Source organism: Carcharhinus amblyrhynchos, chromosome 12 (assembly GCF_965287045.1).
Source record: "Carcharhinus amblyrhynchos chromosome 12, sCarAmb.v2.hapA, whole genome shotgun sequence".
Classification (NCBI taxonomy): Eukaryota; Metazoa; Chordata; class Chondrichthyes; order Carcharhiniformes; family Carcharhinidae; genus Carcharhinus; species Carcharhinus amblyrhynchos.
The window spans coordinates 16089328-16112282 of NC_137335.1; the positions used below are offsets into that span (position 1 = coordinate 16089328).

At 40.3% G+C, this 22955-nt stretch overlaps 1 protein-coding gene across 1 annotated transcript in view; it reads right to left on the reverse strand.

Moving 5' to 3' along the window:
* Positions 1-22955, reverse strand: part of LOC145350805 (uronyl 2-sulfotransferase-like) — a 75886-nt gene that overhangs the window by 10503 nt on the left and 42428 nt on the right. Inside the window, exons 6-7 of the mRNA XM_080200120.1 lie at positions 22430-22527; positions 18289-18446 (exon numbers count right to left, since the gene is read on the reverse strand). Of these exons, the coding sequence (XP_080056246.1) occupies positions 18289-18446; positions 22430-22527 (256 nt within the window). The remainder of the gene's footprint in view (positions 1-18288; positions 18447-22429; positions 22528-22955) is intronic.

Below are 22955 nucleotides of genomic sequence, written 5' to 3' on the forward strand. Positions count from 1 at the left end.
GACTTAAATCTGGTGTTGTCAGACTTTTTACTGTGTTTACCCCAGTCAACGCCGGCATATCCACATCAAGATTTCAGGAGGCAGGAGTTGACGAAAGGAAACTAGCAGAAAACATTAACCCAGATATCAAAAGCTTCCACAAGTACATAACGAGGAAGAGAATAGCTAAAATAAATGTTGGCTCTTTAGAGGACAATACCGATGAGGTATTAAAGGGGAACACAGAAATGGCAAAGGCACAAAACCAATATTTTGCCTGTCTTCGCGGTAAAGAATAATGAAGATTTTTCAAAAAACTGTTGTCAATGCAGAGGAACTTGGTGGAATAACCATTACCAGGAAGAAGGCATTGAATAAATTAATGGGATTAAAGGCAGATAAGTCTCTGGGACCTGATGGCCTGAACCCTAAAGTATTAAAGGAGCTGGCAGAAGAGATAGTGGATACATGGGTTGTGATATTTCAAAATTCCTTGGATTCTGGTAAGATTCAGATTAAAAACATCTTAAGTGATGCCCTTATTCAAAAAGGGAGAGGAGCAAAAGGTAGGAAACTATAGACTGCTTAGTTTGACCTCTGTGGTTGGGAAGTTGTTGAAATCAATCATTGAGGAGGAGATGAATGAGCATTTGGAAAGGCAAAGGTGAATCCACCATTGTCAGCATGGTTTTATGAAAGGTGAAAATCATGCTCAACAAACTTGCTTGAGTTCTTTGAGGACATAACCAGCAAGATGGATAGTGGAGAACCTATGGATGTGGTGTATTGGATTGAGGATTGGCTGACTGACAGAAAACAGAAGGTTAGGATAAATGGGTCTTTCTCTGGCTGGTGAAATGCAACTAGTAGGATGTCACAGGGGTCAGTCCTCAGACCTCAACTGCTTATAATATATAGAAATGATCTGCAAGCAGGGACAGAGTGTAACATAGCAAAATTTGCGATGATACTAAAATAGGTGGAAAAGCAGACAATGAAGAGGATATAAAGATTTTACAGATGGGTGTAGATAGGCTAGGAGAATGGGCCATTTTGGCAGAAAAAATAGAGAGGCAAATTATAACCTAAATAGAAAGTAGATTCAAAATGTGTCTGGGCAGAGGAATCTGGTTGTCTATGTTCATGAATCACGAAGTTGGTATGCAGGTGCAGCATGTAATAAAAAATGCATATTGGGTGTTGGCATTTATTGCAGAGGCTGGAGTATAAAACTAGATAAGTGTTGTTGCAATTGTATAGGGTGTTGCTGTAATCACACCTGGAGTACTGTGTCCAGCTTTGGTTTCCTTATTTGAGGAAGGCTGTGATGGTGTTGGAGACAATTCAGAGGAGGTTCACTCAATTGATCTGAGGATGAAAAGATTGGTGTATAAGGAGAGATTAAACAGTTTGGGCTTATACTCGCTGAAGTTTAGTAGGGTGAGGGGGAATCTGATCGAAGTATATAAAATTTTAAAAGGGATTGATAAAGTGAATGTAAACCAAGTGTCTCCTCTTAAGGGGCAACCTAGAACAAGAGGTCACAGGTATAGGTAGAAAGGTAGTAGATTTAAAACTGAGATGGGGAACAGGTGGGGAGGTGGATCTGTGACTAGGGAGATATCAACCATGATCTGATTGAATGGCGGAACATGCCTGAAGTGCTGAATTTGTCTACTTCTGCTCCTAATTCCTATGTTCCTAAAAAGGGAAGAATGCACTTTTCAGGCCAGCATAATAGCTTATCTCAGCTACCGCATGGACTGTATCCCATGGAGGACAAAATGAGGAAATTAAGGAGCACCAGCCCCTAGAAATACCTTGCAGCTCAAATCATTTCTAGGGATCGTTAATTATTACGGGTGTGAGTGTCAACACAATTGGTTATTTTACACGTGTAACTGAAGAAACACCAAAATCATTCTGGAAATGCCTCAGAAAGAAAGATTTAATACAGTCAAACAACTATTATATTCATCTTATCTATTAGCACATTTTGATCTGTCCAGGAAGTTAGTAATGACGTGTGATGCCTCTCCATAGTGTTAGGGCAGTTTTGTCTCACAGAACGGATGATGGGTCTAGGAAGCCTATTGCATAAGTGTTGAGAGCCCTTTCAGAAGTTGAGAATGGTTATTTGCAAATAGAATGTTTATTGTGTATGGAGTGAGAAAATTCCACCCGTATGTCTATCCCAGACATTTTACTGTTCTGAAGACCACAAGCCACTGTTAGATCTATTCAAGGCAGACAAGGCTATCCCATCAGTTCTATCAGCACTGGGCACTAATCCTATTGGCCTATGAATTCACATCTGAACACCAACCAGGGACACAAGCAGCCAAAGGTCTTCCTTTGTCTTCCACTGCTGGAGAATAGTAGCATCAGTACCAGAAGAGAGACCATGTGTGAAAGTATCCCAGCAGAAGCACCCCAGTCATCAGAACTGCATTACTCTACAAGGAAGGGAAACCACCAGAAACAGACATTTTGATGAACTGATTAAAAATCTTTACTGTTGTAAATTATGGAGGACTGTATCACTTAGCTATTATTCTGTGTACAAAGAAACTTAGAGGGATATGGTATCTGGCCCCTTTAAGGAGCGAGCTTCTGAAAGAGTCACGTGACCTGGGCTGACCAATCTGGAACCAAGTTGGGCTTCACTCCAACTTGTCTGGGCTTGTCTCAGCTGTTAGATCCTAAAGCCGTGTCTGGAAGTATTGAATCTGTATCACTCTATTGATAGTTGGTGTTTGTTAATAGACATCAATAGTTTGTTGTTCTTGAGGGGCAGCATGGTAGCACAGAGGTTAGCACTGCTGCCTCACAGCGCCAGGGATCTGGGTTCAATTCCCGGCTTGAATCACCGTCTGTGCGGAGTCTGCACATTCTCTCCGTATCTGCTTGGGTTTCCTCTGGGTGCTCTGGTTTCCTCCCACAGTCCAAAGATGGTATGGGTTAGATGGATTGGTCATGCTAAATTGTCTCAGCGTCGGGGGATTGGTAGGTAAATACGAGGGGTAACGTGGATAAGATCTGTGCGGGATTGTTGTCAGTGCAGGCTCAATGGGCTAAATGAACTGCTTCTGCACAGAAGGGATTCTATTATTCTAAATTAGTGGAGCCAAATTACTATACTAAGAAAGGATATACTTGCCGCAGAGGGAGTGCAGCTGAGGTTCACTAAATTGACACCGGGACTGGCGGGGCTGTCCTCTGAGGAGAGATTGGTTTAACAGTGTCTGTATTCACTAGAATTTGGAAGGATGAGAGAAGATCTGAATGAAACATATAAAATTCTAACAGGGCTGGTCAGACTAGATGCAGGGAGGATGTTTTCTCTGGTAACAGTGTGGGGACACGAACAAAAGTTATTACAGATGGTATAGTAGACTATATTAAAAGCTGCAGGACGGAAAAGGATCATACTTTGGTTTAGGCTCTCTCAGAGAGAAACAAAAAACTTAACTGAAGGGATTCAAAATGGGAAGTTGCAGATTCTGGGAACCAACACATTCAAGGACTTTGGAGAGGAAAGGCAAGAGTTTTCAGGAACAGAAGAGTGGAGGGTGGGTTTTATTGTGGAGGGTGTTGACGGCAGGTTTCGAGGTGTGGGGTATTGCACCCTGGGAGAACCATTTATAATGTCAACTTGCAAAGGGGCCAGGAAGAGAAGTTGATAAGGTAGTTAGTTGCAATTATACCAAGAGTGGTGGTCTCATCGGCAAGATAAGCTCTTGGGAGGCATGCAAGGAACTGAAGTTACTGCAGAGACTTGGACAAGGAAATGGGAAGCAGATGAGACAGCTGAAGGAATGATCTCAGTTTGGAAGCAACAACCAATGGACTCCTTGTTGAACAGGGTAGAACGGACAGGAAAGAGGGATTTGAGGAGGTAGTTGACAGTGGAGAACGGAAGCCAAGAGTTATCTTTGCTCTGCAGTATTATGCAAGAGCACTGGGGTTATTAGGTGAGGAGAAAGCCTGGAGAAACTTGAGATAGGGTTGTCAGGTGGTAATGAAGATTTTAAAGGGCAAGACACTGAAGAAGCCAAAATATGACTTGGTAATAAGGGCCAGGTGAGGGAGTTTCATTAAGGAGCCATCTGTGAGTCAATTTTCAGACAAAGCACAGCAGGTTGACACAAACACTGATGATACAAAATCTTACATTTATGTAGCATCTTTAACATAGTAAAATGTCATAGGTGCAGGAAAGCAATTTCCAAAAAGACACAAAAGGAAACAGATAAACAAAAGCTTGAGCAAAGAGCATTTGAGGTGCATTTTGAGTGAAAGCAGTTGGGAGGTAAAGAGAGGGACTTCCAGGACGTAGGATAGGGTTGGCTGCCAATGATTGAGTGATGAAAATCAGGGCTACAGAAGATGGAACGAAGTGAATTCAGAGTTCTTGAGGGATGTGCAGCTGATGGGAGTTAGAAAGATAGGGAAGGGCAAAGTCATGGAAGTATTTGACACAAGAATGAGGTGCATAACATTGCACGGATCACAACAGTTTCAGTGACTAGGAACCATGCAGACTTTGCCACTCTCAAAACCACTGGCTAAAATTAGTGCTCGAGTATCACCACATTGATAGCAAACTATAGGCTCATCCCTCAATTTAACTTCTGTAAAGTCCTTTTTCCATGCAGTCGCCCTATTATGATACTAAATTGGCAAGATCCCACATGCAACAAATGCACAAGAGACTGGACTGCTCAACAGTCACCTATTTGTAAAGGACAACTTGCTTGGAACACAGAGGATGACACATTGATCTAACTGTTGGAGATGACATTTCGAATCTGAACAGCAACCCTTGTAAAACGTGTAGCACTCTTGCCTATTCAGTCAGAAATCTGTGGGTTGAAGCCACAGTTCAGATCATAATATGGGTTGGCATTTCAATGCAATACTGAGGGAGAATTGCATTGTTGGAGATGCCTTTAACACTATTTCTATCTCCAGAGATTTTTCAAGCATTGATCATTGTATGTGTAAGGTATTTTTGATACCAGTCCTTATGTCAATTTATTTTTTTGCCCTCCATCCATGGTGAAAAAATGCTCAGGATGAACTACTTCTATTGCACTTAGTGTCTCCTATGCTTCAATAATGTGTCCTCTCATTCACCTACTTTCAAAGACTGAAGGATCCAAGTTTTTCTAACTTTTCCTGATAACTCAGTCCTTTGACACCAGGGATCAGCCTTGTAGCCCTTGTCTTTATCACCTCCACTGCTCAGAGGTTTCCCCTTGTGCCTTGGTAAACCGGAAATATGAAAAAGAATTAAAGGGCTGGTTAGAATGTAAAATCTTCTGCCTCAAGCTACTGTTGTAGCAGAATACAGAAATCCCAATAAAATCCTCGGGAAAAAGGCATGTTGAAAGTTATTGGCTGGGATGGGGGTTGGTGTGCAAGGAGAGTGGAATTTGACTACATGGCTCGTGGAGGCAATAACTGGTGCAGATTTGATGGGCTAAATGGTCCATTTGCATCCTCTGATTCTGGAAATACTAGCATGTCTCAAAACAATAAGTAGCAGTTGAGGCAATTAGCACTGATGCATTTAAGAGAAAAAAAAGGGAGAAAGGAATAGAAAATTATGCTGTTTTGGTTAAATGAAGGAGGGGTGGAAGGGGACTCACGTAGAGCAGGATTGAATCAACTTCTTCTATGTTGTATATTAACTATATCACTGAGTTTATACTGTTAATTATCTAAAGTTTAAAGGAGTGTCAGTTTAAGTACAAATAAAACGTAAATTAAAACACAATGTTCTTTCTCTTAAAACAGCTATGCCATTGCAAGTGTTAGGTAACTGTAGTTACAAAAGTTACAAAAACCAGAAAGGAAGAACTTGGATTTTGTGACCATTTGACCTATACAAAAATTTGGAAAAGTTCTAAGATTAAAATACCCTGGGAGCAAGTCAAACAAATGCTTATAATAGCTGATGAAATACCCCAGCATATTTAGGGTAGTGCAGTAGTTATATTAGACTGCTAATATAGAGAACCTGAGTTGAAAGTCCACCAAAGCAGTTTGAGAATTTGACTCGTTTTCAAAAGCTCTGGAAAAAAATAAGCTGGCATCAGTAAAAATGGTAAAAAGTCTGACAACACCAGGTTTCAGTCCAACCGAAACCTGCTGTTGTCAGACTTTTTACTGTGTTTACCCCAGTCCAACACCGGCATATCCACATCAGTAAAAATGAACAGGATGCTGGATGATTGTTGTAAAAACCCAACTGTTTTACTCAGGTTTTATAAAGAAAATACCGGCCGTTTTCACCAAGTCTGACCTACATGTGACACCAATCCCACACATCAATGTATCAGAATCTTAACTGTGCTTTGAAATGACCAAGCAAGCTGCAGCAAATGCAACACCTAAAAACCAAATTTTGAGAAAACCAAAATCTTCAGAATACAACATAGCCAAACCTCATAAAAATTGGTCCATAAGATTGCAGAAGAGTCAAAATCCAAACTCAGATTTAAACTACTTGGTAGAAGGATTAGAAGGAAAATGTGAAAACTTTTTTTTTACCCATAGGGTGGTAGGGAACTTGTCTGAAATGGAGGGTAGAGGCAACACAAGCACAGCTAAAATAACACTTGGAGGTCTGCTGAGAGGTGCGCCAGGAGAGTGAGATTAGACTAGGTAGTTCATGGAGGCAATAACTAGTGCTATCTGACAGGCTGAACGGTCTATTTGCATATTGGAGCACCCTCTAATGCTAGAAATACTAGCATGTTGTCAAAACAATAAGTAGTAGCTGAGACAATTAGCACAGATGCATTTAGGAGAAATCCGGATAAAACACAAGAGAGAAGATAATAGAAGTTTATGCTGTTTCGGTTAAATTAACAAGAGATGGAAGGGGACTCACATAGCGTATGGGTCAATTCGGCTGAATAGCTTTTTTCTGTATTGTACATTAACTTTATCACTGTTGTTTTCTACACTGTTAATTATCTAACGTTTAAAAGAATGTAAGTTTAAGTAAAATATGGAAGTGCAAATAAAATGTAAAATGAAAACTATGACTCTGCAGGAGTGTGGACCAAATGCAGGAAGGTGGGATCAGGCTGGGTAGCTCTTTTTCAACTAATATTGACACTGTGGGCTGAATGACCTCAGTCTGTGTTGTAAAATTTCGGCAATTCTAAAAGTAATGGATGACCTAGCTAATTATGTGGAAAACATGATGCGTCTAGATTGCACATGGTTGGGAGGGGTGGGTTGAGGCTCACAAGGAGACAATTAACAATTTGTGGGAACCAAAGACAGTGGCAGAGATAAGAGAATAATCTAGGCATTTGCTGGCATCAAAGGGATCGTGTTGAATGGAAGGCCGGAACAGACAAAGTTAGAGAGAGCGCTTGTGAGTGGGGGGTGGGGCGGGATTGGGGTTTGGACACTTCCTTTCAGAATTGATGGACGAATGGGGGGGGGGATTTGTGGAAGGTCAAGTGGAGGGAATAGTCAGATGAACATGATTAATAGTTATGTCTTTGAGAGTACGTGTAGGCCACAAGAATGGCAAAGGCAAGTGAGTGGCTGTGGGTAATATTACAGGATGTTATTTGCAGTTCAGTAGCATTCATGAAGATTTTCTGAGTCTTGTATAGTGTAATGGCAAGTGTTTAGTAACTACTAATAACTATATAAACACATATACAGTGTAAGGTCTAAGCTAGGAGCTGTGGCCCAGCCTGCCGCTATACACATCTCTATTATAGACTGCCCACCAGACTTGGGTCATGTGTTCTGTTTCACCACACTATAGATGGTACTGTACTCAGTCCCACATTAATCCCTCCAACACCCCCATCACAAGTCTTTACCCGACATACTTACAAAGTCTTCCCGTTTACCTAACGTACTTTTTCAGTACTTCTGCTACTTCTTCCCCTCCGCCACTCCCTCAAGTCTCTGTTTACAGGTTAAGGTAGTCTGCAAGCTTTATAATAATTTTAGATCTTGTCCTTAAACAGTTGGAGTGGTAGATTCTGTTGAATTGGGCACACCTTGATGGAAAATAGGATGTTTTGGATGTGGTTATTCTGATATTAGTCAGTTGATCTTATTCTTTTATTTCCTGTGTTTTTGGTCGTGAACTGTTCCTTCTCAACGCCCAAAATTTCAACTGGTATTATAAATGGTCATTGTTTTACCCCTTTCCTTATGAGAACAAACTTTCAGCATATGTGTAGTACTCATTTAAGTTTTTCTTCCCAAGTGCAGTTCACTGTGATGCATGTGGAAGGTTACATTTCAAGAATGGAACATTCATTCCTACTTGTTTCACAATTTTAGCTGTTATTTGAGCTTGTGGATCTTTTCATTCTACTCAGCAACTACTCCGCTTAGTTGCCTTTGTTTCAGAATTATCTGTGGAATTCATAAGTGTAACAACTTCATCTGGGTATTTAGTTTATTACCTGTAGCATTCGCTTCCACTGATACTGTGTCAGCATCTTCTTAGTAAACATCAATACGAAATACTCGAGTATTCCAGCCTTTACATATCGGTCCCTAATTGACCTCACCCACCTCATGCTAACTGCTTATAAGCCAGCAGAGGATATTTGGTTTACCTTTCATTTTAAATGCCCCTCTCTTCTCATTTTCTCCCTTTGCCAATTTTATTTTCCTCTTCACTCCCCCCTCCCCCTCAATTTATTGGATTTGTCCTAATTCTTGCAAAAAGCATTTATCTGCCATGCACCATATACATTTTTTTTTGTTTCATCATTTTATCTATCTGCTATGCCATCCAAGGAGTTTGGTTTTTGCTCCCCTGCCATTGTTGGAATGTACCTAGCCTGTTCTTGAAACATTCCATTCTTACAGATCACCTACTGTTCTGTTGCTGTTACTCCTTTCAATCTTTGGCTCCATTTTACCTGGGCACAATCTCTCCTTTTACTCCAGAGAAGTTAGCCCTCTTCCAATTTAGAAGTTTTACTTTAGATTGTTCCTTACTCTTCTTCATTAGTAATCTAAGCCTCATGATACAATGACCACTCTCAGCCAAATGCTTCCAAGTCACTAGACTCATCTCATTCCCCAGCACCTAATCCAGTTATGCCTGCTTCCCAGTTGGAGAGAGAACATTCTCTTGAACAGTTTTCAGAAATTCCTCTGCACCTTATTCTTTACTCCAATGTTATTCCAATCAAGTCCCCCAACATCACCACTCCTACAGTTCTGTGGTTTCCCTGTAGATTTGCTCATCTCTCTCTTACTATATAGTGGTGTATTGAATAACCCCCAGTTGTATCCTTTTTGCTTCTCTATTCTACCCACATGGATTGTCTTTTTGCCTCTCAATGACATCTTCTTTTTCCAACATTACGTAATTCCAACTCAGTACTGCTATACACCTCTCTTTCTTTATCTTTTCTGAACACTTCGTATCTGTGAATATTAACTGCACCATCCTCACTATTTTAAGTCATGTCTCTATTACCACATCATATTCCTCACAAAGATATCAGTGTTTATAGCTCACCAACCTTATTCACCACTTTCTGCCCATTCACATACGTGATTTCTAAAGTTGTCTTTGTATATCAAGTTATTTTCTTAGTCTGCCCTTATCTAATGTGTCACCTCTTCCTTTCATATTACAATCCAACTCAATTTAAGCACCCTTTACTCCTTTCACATCCTGGTGCCTAATACTGCCAATTTATTTTAAATCCTCCCCATTCACACAAGTTAACATCCCCACAGGGGCAGCAGTTCCAGTCTTGTTGAGCTGCAACTTGTTCTCTTTAATAAGGGCCTACTGCCCTAAGAACTGGAAGCTTTCTCTTCTGTACCATGCTTTGAGACATGGATTCACCCTCCTCATTATGGTATCTTGACTCTTGCTAGTGAATGGCACTTGTAGTAATCACAGTAAGAAGTCTCACAACACAGGTTCATGTCCAACAGGTTTATTTGGCAGCACAAGCTTTCAGAGCACTGCCCTTCATCAGGTGAGTGGGAGTTGTGTTCACAAACAGGGCATATATAGACACGAACTCAATTTACAAGATAATAGTTGCAATGCAAGTCTTTACAGGTGATCAAGTCTTAAAGGTACAGACAATGTGAGTGGAGAGAGGGCCAAGCACAAGTAATCCACAAATTATATGCCATTTGAGGTCCTACTGCTCCCTAACTCCTGGAAGTCTGATCACAAAATCTCAATATCCGCCTTTTCAATACTATTGCTGCCTATGTATGCAACAATATCTGTATCACCCTCATAATATTCTCCATGATGTCCTTTACCTGGTCACCAGAGAGGCAGAACACCATGTGGGGCTCATGACGGGAAATGATGCTTAACATTAATGTGCCACAGGTCTGGCTATTTGAATCTAAAGAAATATCAACTTGTGACTTTCACAACCTCAAGATGATCCAAAATGCTCTAGAGTCAATGAAATAATAGAATCCATACAGAAATGCCCGTCTAACCTCAAAAAGCAAAGAAAATTACAGCACAAGACAGTCTCTTTGGCCCTCCAAGTCTGCACTGACCATGCTGCCCAAATGAACTAAAACCCTCTACCTTTCTGGGGACCATATCCCTCTACTTCCATCTAGACACCTTAAAACTCACTATCGTATTTGCTTCCACTACCTCCCCTGGCAGCAAGTTTCAGGCACTCACCACCCTCTGGGCAAAAAATTTGCCTCATACATCTCCTTTAAACCTTGCCCCTTAAACCTATGCCCCCTAGTAATTGACCCTTCCACTTTGGGAAAAAGCTTCTGACTATCAACTCTGTCCAGGCCCCTCATAATCTTGTAGACTTCCATCAGGTCACTTCTCAACCTCTGTTGTTCCAGTGAGAACAAACCAAATTTCCCCAACCTGTCCTCGTAGTTAATACCCTCCATTCCAGGCTACATCCTGATGATGGAATCTCTGTTAATTACTACATTTCTACCATATGCTGTTCCTTTGTGCAGTCCCTTGCTTATCACTGCCATGGTCTGGACTGAACTCCCAGCAGTTCCAACACTGGGTACCAGTTGAGAGTAGTGCACACCTAGAAGACTTTGCAGTTCCTGCTTCTTAAAGAACAAGAGGAGCAAGACTTATAAATCTCTACAAAAAATGCAAATCATTTTATTGTTACAATAATTGATAGCAGCAACCAGCCTTAAACTTGATTTAAAAAAATAGTTTTGGACACTTTAAAGGCTTATTGTTTATACAGCATCGGTTGGTCTCACTACATATAGGCAAAAGCAGCACCGATCCAATACCATGGTAAATGGATGGAAATTAAGCTAGGGTTTCAGTCCACTATAATATTTACATGAAGTTGCAATGCTTTTTGGCTAGAATGTTGTAACCTTGTTTAAAAGGCTTACTGGGAAATGATGCTCAACATTAATGTGCCACAGATTCGGCTATCTGAACCTAAAGAAATAACAACTTGCATTTAACTTGCGACTTTCACAACCTTGGAATGATTCAAAATGCTCTAGAGTCAATGAATCCATAGAATGCCTAGAGTGTAGGAGGCCATTTGGCCAATTAAGTCTGCATTGACCCTCCCAAAGAGTTGACTAGGCTTACTTCCCTGCCTTATCCCCATAACCCTGTGCATTGATCGTGGCCAACACCAGTCTCTGGGGTGTGGAAGGAAACTGGAGCATCCCGGAAACTGTGGATTTCCGCCCACGAAGACATGGGGACAATGTGCAAGCACTACACAGTCAGTGACTCAAGCTGGGAATCAAATCACGGTCTCTAGTGCTGTGTGGCAGCAGTGCTAACCACCGTGACGCTTTGAAGTTGTACTGTTGCAACGTAGGAAACTGTTGCAATATAGGAAACTGTCGTAATGTAGGAAACACAGGAGCAAATTAACCCATGCAGCACACTCCCACAAACAGCAATATAATTACCAGATGAGTTATTTTCATCTAATTGATTGAGGGGTAAATTGGCCAGGACACCATGTCTAATTCCCTGCTCTTCTTCAAAATAGTGCCAAGAAATGTTTTATATCCACCTCGTAAAATAGACAGGTCTCAGTTTAATGCCTTATCCATAAGACTGACAGGGCAGCACTCTCAGTATGTCACAAGACTGTCAGCCTAGATTTTTGTGCTCAGGTATCCGGATCAGATATTTGGAATGGTACAGAGACAAAAGTTGTATCAACTGAGCCATAACTGACACCAAGGCAGATTTTCTAGCCTCCCAGTATCTAATTCTGTGCCACTGAAAGATCTCCCTTTAAATTACAAGCCAAAATAAGTCTACTAATGTGAACTGAATTCCTGTTAAAGCTCCAATTGATTCTGCATTCAGCTAGGTTGTATCAAATGTCTTCCACTATCCTGTGGGTGAGGTAAAGGGTTTTCTAACCTTTAACCTTGTTTGAGGAATGTGAATTCTGAATTCATGTTCTTTATACATGTCTCCAATATCCAAGTCAAACAGAGAGCTTGGTTGAATCTTACCTTTACCTGTATTATGTTCCACCTCATGTTTTTCCAACACAGAATAAATTCTTCATAAATTAGTTCCCAGAGGTCTAGTCATTCTTCTGTGAACCCTTTCTAAAAAGTCTGATTTTTTTACGTAGTTTTCTTATTCTCCGTGTAAAACCTAACTCATGTAAGTAAGCCTTTGCTTCTGAGCGTAGCACTGCAAATTTATATATACAATATCTGGTATTGCACCGTTGCTGAAGGGTCAAATGAAACTTACTGTTTTTAAACTTACGGTATATAGTACAGACTCTCTTGTTGTCTCAAACTTCACAAGATAGAAACTTGAACATTCTATTTGGCACACACTATAAACTAGAGAAGCACGTTATTGAAGTAACAGGTAAGTAGTAATATCGAGCTTGCACTCTTTAGCAGAGCTTTTAACTCATTTTCTCTTGAGGCACATACATGAACTATTTCATAATTCCAATTCCAAACTGGACATTTGCAATGGCACAAGAACAGTTTCAAATGAGCTATGATGCATCACTTTAGAAGATAATTTATGAACAGGAACCCTCCACCTCAGAAATGACTCGCCTCAAGAAAGCGGATATTATACACAAGACTAGTAATACAATACAGGTATATTCACAGTTATATTCTGTTACTGCCATGCTCATACCAACACACAAACAAGATGAAAAAAGATACACTTATTTCAACATGGCTCCTCTTACAATCCTATTGAGCAATGAGGGTGGAAGGGATCAGAGATGGTGGGGAGAGGAGTTGTTGGGTAAAGCTGTTCATACACAATCTGATCTTACGTAGCAGAGATGAATGATAGCATGCATGATAGATGAATGATAGCATTCTTCTTCAAAGAACTGCATGAAGTTGAGAAACCTTTGCAACAGTTGTAGCTTATTGTGGTCAACTTTTGCACTAAAAACTTTTTGAATTGTCGAACAATTCAAAGTAAGCAATTCTGAAAAGGAATAAATTGGAAAAGATTTCTCAATGATTACCAAGTTTAGGCTTAATGAATAAGTAAATTACTCTGTTCACCAAGAATACAGTTCCTGTACCGAAAAATTAGAATTCCACCTCTTGAGGGCTTTCATAACTGTTGTAAAGTTACAGTTTCATCAGTCTGAAGAAGTCTTTGTAATCACACATAGGTTCAGTATAGGTTTTTATTGGTTCTTAGAACTACTTACAAATATATAGCAAAGGGGTACAGGTTGAGAGCTATCGTCAGGCTTTTCAGTATACACAACTGACCCTGGGTATGCTTCATGTGCTCTCTTATATCACTGTGTGGGCAGAATGGTACTCAGATCCACATTATGTGTGCCTAGGCCTTATACTTTACCTCACCCCAAGTCTTTATCCAGGATACTTTAAATTGATTATAGTTTCCTTTATCTTATATCATTATTACTATCATACATTTACATTGACATTACTACATCATCGCTGCCCAACTCCCTAATACAGTCCAGAGGCCTTCCGTATCTTGTTTGCATTATTACAGGAGAAAATGGTAGGCTCTGTCACTGATGATTGTCTCAGTTGGTTTGCAGGCTGTTCCGGTAACTGGAATTTTTTTCATCCTTTTTCATTATTCTTTTCTATTGAACCATTCTTGTTCAGTGCAGTCTTTATGCTGATCAGTGATTACTACTTGTTACATATATTTAAGTGGTTGCAGGTTACTTTATGAACTAATCACGTGATGTGGGATGGTGTCATTAGGTTGTTGCAGAATCTGCTGTTTTACTTTCAGTTTGTATTCTGTACAAGCAAAAAGCTCTGAGAATAAATCTGATGTTGTTAGTTTGAATCTACGTGTGCAACCACATATCTTATTTTTGTTTAAAACCTACAGCCACTAACATTATTTAGGACATTACACCGCTTTAGCTTGTTTTTGCTGGGGGAATGAACGCTGTGCTCATCTCCTTGCCGCTTCTTTTACTTCCGTCCCGTATTGAGATTATTCATAAAGGCCCATCGCCTTCTCAAACCTTGCCCCTCAAAGAGGAGAGCAGCCTATGGTCATCTGGGACTATGGTAACCGTACCTTTATAACATTCTGGAATCTTCTCTGCCAAGTGGTTCTTCAGTTCCTTCAGAGTGACATTAAATTCATTTTGCTTCACTTTGTAAATTCCAGAGTAACTAACTTTGAAACTTCACTGTAATATTAATGTAAGCCTACTCATGACATTAATAAATAAACTTCAAACTTTTAAACTTTAACTTGATCAGAGAGATCCTGAGGTTGTTAAGGTACTTTAGCAGGCTTTCCATTTTTGTGAAGTTCAATTACTTCGCCTTGAATTTTAATGTAATTTAAGCGAGTCTCATTCAGTTTATTCTGCTGTTACTGCATTCTGCTGTTCAAGGCAGTCTTTATTCCTTCATTCTATTGAAGGATTATTCACTGTTTTAGAATTTGATCTTGAAGGAGAGTCAGATTTTTTTTAAACAGTTTATTTTCCAGTTCAGCCTTTACCTTCTTGTTCTGTTCCCCTCAGCATTGCTTCCTAACTACCGATAGTTCCAACAGAGTTTTTTTTTCAAGTAATATTCAACTTCTGAACTCATGTTTTCCCAGGGGTATGTATTGGTTCCTCAAAGAGTCTTTCCATTTCTTTCAGCGTTTTCTGCCCGTTGTGCCTGGCTGTATTTCTGATTCCGTTTTCCCAACTCCTGCTTTGATTTACTGATAATGAAGTTCAGAAATATTATTTCCTCAAGATATCTTTGTGATACCTCAGTAAATGCTTTTGTTCAGATCTTGAAACAGTTTGGTTTATTGAAGACTTTAGTTTTATCATGCATTTTCAAAGGTATGTACTAAACTTGAATTCTGTGTTTCAAATCTTCCAATCCAGTTTTGGTACAAACATTTTCCAACCTTATTTAATTTTCCTTTTGCAGGATTTGTGTATTTTGGACTTCACCAGCTGGCTTTCCTTTATACAGTCAGGCAGCTTGTTCCACACTGCCACCTACTGTTGCAACTTGGGTACTGTGTCAGACTTCCCAAAAATATATATTCTTGAAACTTCTGGAAAGTTATTTGCCTTTCTAGCGCCTGGTGCCATTGTGCAGTTTACTCAGTTCATGTGTTTTTTTTCCTTTCGTAGATTTACTTAAGTTTTTAAAAATCCCTTCTTTTAAGCTCTGTGCAATCCACAATTTGAAGATTAAGATATTTGTCAAAGGCTTTCAACATTTCATCGATGCTGCTTAAGGGTTCATCAATGCCTTGCATTATTATGACTTATTCCTCAAGTTCACCAAACGAGCACAAAAAGGCATTAATCTGGACCTTTTCTGACTTCCCATTTAGCCCTGATGTATTCTTGTAATCTAAATGTTCTCTTCTCCAAGATACCCAACTGTGGGTCTGGTTTGGTCCGTAGCTTAGCCTGAGTTGGTCTGCTAGTTTAATTTCCTATCAATGGCTGTTTTTCATAATAAGTGAATACCTACATTTTTTTTTCTTCCAAGATAACTCTTCAGTAACTATAATTTTCCTTCCTTTTGTTGTTCCCATGACCAAATTTCAGCAGGCTTCTGTTACGTTGAAAGGGCCGCTTTTTAAAAACACACTCCTCTGTAGAAAACCTCTAAAACAAGAAGCCTTGTCCATCTCGTGGATTTTGAAATCAAAGAATGTATGCTGGAACGTTTTTAAAGCTCTGCTTTCAGTTTTAAAACTTTGTTTTTCATTAATTTGAGCTCAGTCACACTTAGTGTGGACTCGTTGCTGCTGCTTTCTGAATTTCAAGATGGTGTTGGAGGGAAAGGGATTTCCTGCACTTGCTCATTTTGGCATGGTCTGCTACAATGGCGATGGCACTCAATTTGAGAATGCCTGGAATCGCTGCCTGAGTTCTCTCGCTCAACGTTGATGTTTAAAGTCATAAATTTGTCCTTTTCTGTCTTTTGCTTGTCTTCAGCTGGGTTTAAAAAGTTGCAACTCTCCTGGACTATTCAATTAATTATTTATGATTGTTTCGGAGTGAGCTTGGACTCCACACGTCTTAATTGACTCTTAGAGCTATTTACACATATACAGTAAAGGGCACAAGCTACCTGCACCATGTTTGCTGGTACTCAACACAACTGGTCCTGGGTACATCATTGTGTAGACAGTACTGTACTCAGTCCCACATTAACCCCAATATAAAACAACAGAAAATGCTGCAAAAACTTAGGTCTGGCAGGATTGCTGGAGGGAGAAACAGAGTTAACATTTCAAGTCCATATCATTTTTCTTCAGAAGGGCATTAGCCCCATATATATGTGCCAGACCCTTATATTATAATTATAGCTCAGTTAACAGATCTATTACCTCCACCATGGCCAGTATCTTCTGAAATCTGTTCATAACGGCACATGCTATGTCAGTAAATATCTGTCCAATTAATGCCATCTGCCTGTCCTTTTATTTTCCCCCTTTGTTCGTTTGATAGTCGCATTTTTATGGCCTCGAGTTACCAATTCACCAACATGTGGAAATAATTTTTTCCCCATTTATCTGATCAGAAATCTTCAGAGTTGCAAGTATTGAAGAGTATAGGTAGGAAGGAACAGAGTGGAATTAGATAGGGTGAAATATTAAAGAATGATGAGGAATGAGCAGAAGAATGGGATTAGACTTTGTATAGTAAAGCAGTACAGGGAACAAAAGGATTGTGGTTAAGTCTAGGTTGTTTTTGTGGCTAAAGCACTGGCAAAGAATTGATGGGCTGAATGACTCATTTCAAGGTTGTTAATAAATGATTTCTCTTAAACCTGACAACGTTTCTGGGAACCTCTGCTGCACTTTTTTCACTGTTTTGATATGCACTCATTGTTCCTAGCCGTAATTAGTGGGTATTCCTCCTCCTTTTCCTTGGCCAATGGCCAATCCTGTAAACTAGAAATCCTCCAGCTAATTCCCTATATCCACGTTCTAGAATCTTTTGCCAGCTTATTGCACAAACTACCTGGTAGTAATACAAACATATGAAGCACAAGTAGACCAGTCAGTCCCTGGAGCCTGCTCCACCATTCAATAAGATCTTGGCTGATCGGTTTGTGACTTCTGCATTCCCACCCATCCCCTGATAACCTTTAATTCTCTCGCCTAATAAGAATGTATCTGCTTCCCTGCTTTCAGCACGTTTTAAGACAGAGTTCCAAAGTCAGACAATCCTCAGGAGAAAAATATTCTCATCTCTGTCTGATGTGAGTAACCCCTAATTTTAAAACAGTGTTCCCTAGTTCTGCTTTCACCCACAAGAAGAAACATCCTTTCCACGTCTATCTTGTCAATCCCATTCAGGATTTTACATCCTTTAATGAAGTCATGACTCACTCTTCAAAACTCTGGTGGAAACCAGCTCAGCATGTCCAACCAATCCTCATAAGACAATCTGCTCATTCCAGGTATCAGTCTAGTAAACTGCGCCCAAAGCATGTACATCCTTCCTTAAATAAGGAGACCAAAACTGCACATATGCATCTTCGTATCAATGGATTTATGTTATCTCGCTATTTCGCTGTTGAAAACCACTTATTTCAGATACCCTCTCTTTTAAACATGTTAGACTTTTGATGTACTTCGCAAGAGTAATCTCAATAAACAAACCCACAATTTATTCACAACTTACTGAAAGATCTGGTTAAGCCAGCTTATAAGAGAAGCTCAGGTAAAATGCCAGTCTGCTGCATTTGCAGCATGTGATATTTATAGAAATAAAACAAGGCACTAGTTACAACTTTTAAACAAACATTTGTACAGGCTAATGAAATAGAAATAATAGCAAACATTACCTTCACTATGATACACAGCACTAGCATCTTTGAAGTAATGAGGTAAAAGTCGCTCCAGTAAAAGCAATACATCTTCCAATTCTTCTAGAATTCCCACGAGCAGGTAATTCTCATTCATGTTCTCTTTGGCTCTCTGCAATGCCCACTCCCCTGGATCCCTTTAAAATTGAGAACATTGAATCAAGGCATGGTGCTGATTATTATCCAGTCACTTTCAATTGGAATGTAAAATCATTGTAATTAATACACAGAACATCTGTCACCTCCTGGAACAGCATTCATTCGCTCCTTGAATGATGCAGGTCCTGATTCCACTTCACGCCCCAGACCCATTTTCGGTATTGATCATCATGTGGTGATAGTTTTTCAAATCAGTCCTGAACTTGATTTACCTGGCTTATAGCCACATACCCTTGCCCTGGCTTAGCTTCAAATTAAGATCACGAATAGCCTTTTGTATTCCACTTTGATCCACTGCCTCCTTTCAGGACCTTTTCCTCCATAATTCAGCCCCTCTGACACAAGTGATCAGAACCCCTAGCAGAGCTTGGAAATTCTCTTTGTGTCTCTCTGATGAGGAATGCACACAGTATTCATGGCGTTGTCTGACCAGCGTGTTGTGCAATTTCAGCATGGTGGCCAGAGACTTGTACTCTATCGTATTGGTAGAATAGCTCAACAGTCCATTTGCTTTGTTGATTTCTTCCCTATAATGACTTAACATGGTGAGTGTTGATTCTATGATCAGTCTCACAAGGTGTAGATAGGCCAACTAGAGGTGAGGCTATATTGGATTTGGTGCTGGGAAATGAGCCAGACCAGGTGTTAGACTTGGAAGTTGGTGTGCATTTTGGTGATAGTGACCACAATTCGGTTACGTTCACCTTAGTGATGGAAAGGGATAGGCATGAACCTTGGGTCAGTAGTTTTAGCTGGGGGAAGGGTAATTATGAGGCTGTTAGGAGAGAATTAGGGAGCATAGGTTGGACTAGGAGACTACAGGGTCTGGGAACGTCCAAAATGTGGAGTTTTTTCAAGGAGCAGCTACTGCAAGTCCTTGATATGTATGTCCCTGTCAGGCAAGGAGGAAATGGTCGAGCTAGGGAACTGTGGTGCACTAAAAAAGTTGATTCGCTGGTTAAAAAGAAAAAGGAGGCTTATGTCAGGATGAGACTTGAGGGCTCAGGTAGTGCACTGGAAAGCTTTAGATTGGCTAGGAGGGAGTTAAGAGTGAGTTAAGAAGGGCTAAAAGAGGACATGAGAAGACGTTGGCTGATACGATTAAGGAGAATCCTAAGGCGTTCTATAGATATGTTAAGAACAGAAAATTGGTTAGGGCAAGATTAGGGCCAGTTAGAGACAGCAGTGGGAAGTTATGTGTGGAACCGGAAGAGATTGGAGAGGCATTGAACCAATATTTCTCTTCGGTATTCACGCAGGGAGACAAATGTAGCTGTGGAGAACACTGGGTTACAGGGTTGTAAACTGGATAGTATTGCAGTTGATAAGGAGGATGTGCTAGATATTCTTGAGGGTTTGAAAATAGATAAGTCCCCTGGGCCAGATGGGATTTACCCTAGGATTCTCTGGGAGGCAAGAGAGGCGATTGCGGAGCCTCTGGCTCTGATCTTCAGGTCGTCATTGGTCACAGGTATAGTGCCAGAAGATTGGAGGATAGCGAATGTTGTCCTATTGTTTAAGAAGGGGAACAGAGACTTCCCCAGGAATTATAGACCGGTGAGTCTTACTTCTGCTGTGGGCAAGGTTTTAGAAAAAATTATTAGGGATAGGATTTATAGTTATTTAGAGAGTAATGAATTGATTGGAGATAGTCAGCATGGTTTTGTGGAGGGTAGGTTGTGCCTTACTAACCTTATTGAGTTTTTTGAGGAAGTGACCAAAGAGGTGGATGGGGGTAAGGCAGTTGACGTGGTATATATGGATTTTAGTAAGGCGTTTGATAAGGTTCACCATGGAAGGCTTCTGCAGAAAATGCAGATGTATGGGATTGAGGGTGATTTAGTTAATTGGATCAGGAATTGGTTAGCAGATAGGAGACAGAGGGTGGTGGTTGATGGTAAGTATTCGTCATGGAGTTTGGTTACAAGTGGTGTGCCTCAGGGATCTGTTCTGGGGTCACTGCTGTTTGTAATTTTTATAAATGATCTGGGTGAGGGTATAGTTGGGTGGATTAGTAAATTTGCTGATGGCACCAAAGTCGGAGGTGTGGTAGATAGTGAGGAGGGGTGTCATAGTTTACAGAGAGACTTGGACAAGTTGCAGAGTTGGGCCGAGAGGTGGCGGATGGAGTTTAATGCAGAAAAGTGTGAGGTAATTCACTTTGGCAGGAATAACAGATGTGTAGAGTATAGGGCTAACGGTAGGACTCTGAATAGTGTTGATGAACAGAGGGATCTAGGTGTATGTGTACATAGATCCCTGAAAGTTGGGAATCAAGTAGATAAGGTTGTTAGGAAGGCATATGGTGTCTTGGCGTTTATTGGTAGGGGGATTGAATTTAGGAGCCGCAGCGTCATGTTGCAACTGTACAAAACTCTGGTGCGGCCGCACTTGGAGTATTGTGTGCAGTTCTGGTCCCCACATTATAGTAAAGATGTGGAGGCATTGGAGAGGGTGCAGAGGAGGTTTACCAGGATGTTGCCTGGTATGGAGGGGAGGTCCTATGAGGACAGACTGAGGGATTTGAGGTTGTTTTTGTTAGAAAGAAGGCGGCTAAGAGGGGACCTTATTGAAACATATAAGATGATTAGAGGTTTAGATAGGGTGGACAGTGATAGCCTTTTTCCTCGGATGGAGAAAGCTAGCACGAGGGGGCATAGCTTTAAATTAAGGGGTGGTAGTTATAGGACGGATGTCAGAGGTAGGTTCTTTACCCAGAGGGTGGTGAGGGATTGGAATGCCCTGCCTGCTGCAGTTGTAAATGTGCCTAGTTTGGGGGCGTTTAAGAGATCCGTGGATAGGTTTATGGATGGAAAATGATTGGTTTAGGTTAGAGGGTCATTGCTTTTTAATTGGTCGGCGCAACATTGTGAGCCGAAGGGCCTGTTCTGCGCTGTAATGTTCTATGTTCCCACCCTCTCCCAGAGCTAACATAACATCATTCTCCCATTTCTGTTTTGAACATTCCTTAAAACATATCGGCATTGGATTGTCTCTTCTAGAGTTCAGCTCAATTGCCTAAGTCTTTCTGTAATGCCACAGAGACTGCAGACTCTTGGAACACAGGAACAGGGGTAGGCCATTCAGCCCCTCAACCCTATTCCAACAATGAATGAGATCATGGCTGATCTGTGACCTAACTCCACATACCATATTTTGCTCCATATCCTTTAATACCTTTGATTAAAGCTCTGTTGATATCAGGTTTAAAATTAACGATTGATCTAACATTAACTGCCCTTGGAGAAAATGAATTCCAAATTTCTACAACATTTATGTTTAGAAGTGTTTCCTAATTGCACTCTTGAAAGATTTGGCTTTAATTTTTAAACTGTGTCCCCTCATCCTAGACTCCCCAACCAGTTGAACTCCCCACCCTCTCTGTTCCCCTTAATATCTTGAAAGCTTTAATCACATCTTTTTTTATTATATTCCAGAGAATACAACCCTTGTTTGTGTCATGGAATGTTTGGAGTCCAGGTATTAAATTGGTTCATTTATTGGGCACTCCCTCCAAGACAAATACATCTTTCCTAAGGTGAAACATCCAGAACTGATCACATTACACCAGTTGTGCTCTATAGCTTTGTATAACTGTAACACAACTTCTATCCTCCTGTACTCTAGTCCAGCATTTTATTAGTCTTTCTGATTATCCTCTGTATCTGCCCACGACATGTTACACGAGAACGTCACCATACAATACTCTCTTCATTACATTGCCCCAGCAGCCTCAATGTATAGTTCCAGCCAAAACTGACTGACCCAATTTGCACTGCCTCATTAGTTCCAGCCAATTCCTTATCCAAGTTCAGGCTTCACCCAAGATATTGTCTTAAGTTCACATATCCATTCTGATACCACTTTTTCATAAGGTTCAAGCTTGTTTCTTCAAAGCTGAATAAAGGATGCACATTCATAAATTAGAAAACAAGAAAAAGAAATGCTGAATTTATCTCACCTGCATTTGGGATGCTGCCCACAAAAATATGGAATAATGTAGAACACCCTAGGGTTGCTGCATTCTGGATAATTTTCTAATATGCAATCATCGATGTCCTGTAGAACAAGGACAAAGATTAAGATAAAGGAAGATAGAATCATAGAATGGATTTTCAGTCCATCCAGCTGCGCTTTCTCTTTGACAGAACTATCTAATTAATCCTATACCCTTGTTCTTCCAGAATAGCATTGCATTTTCTTTTGTTTTCAATTATTTATCCAATCTTCTTGAGCATTACTATCAAATTCTGCTCTCAACTCAGCAGACAGCGCATTCTATAACAATTCACTGTGTTTAATAAAAATGTTCCTTTGTGTCACCTCTTTTTCTTTTGCCAATCATTTGAAATCCATGTCCTCTAGTTACTGACCCACCTGCCACTAAAAAGATTTTCCTTAGTTACTCTACCAAAATTATTCCTGATTTTGACTAACTCAAATCTCTTAACCTTCTCTGCTCGAAGGAGAATAAAACCAGCTTCTCC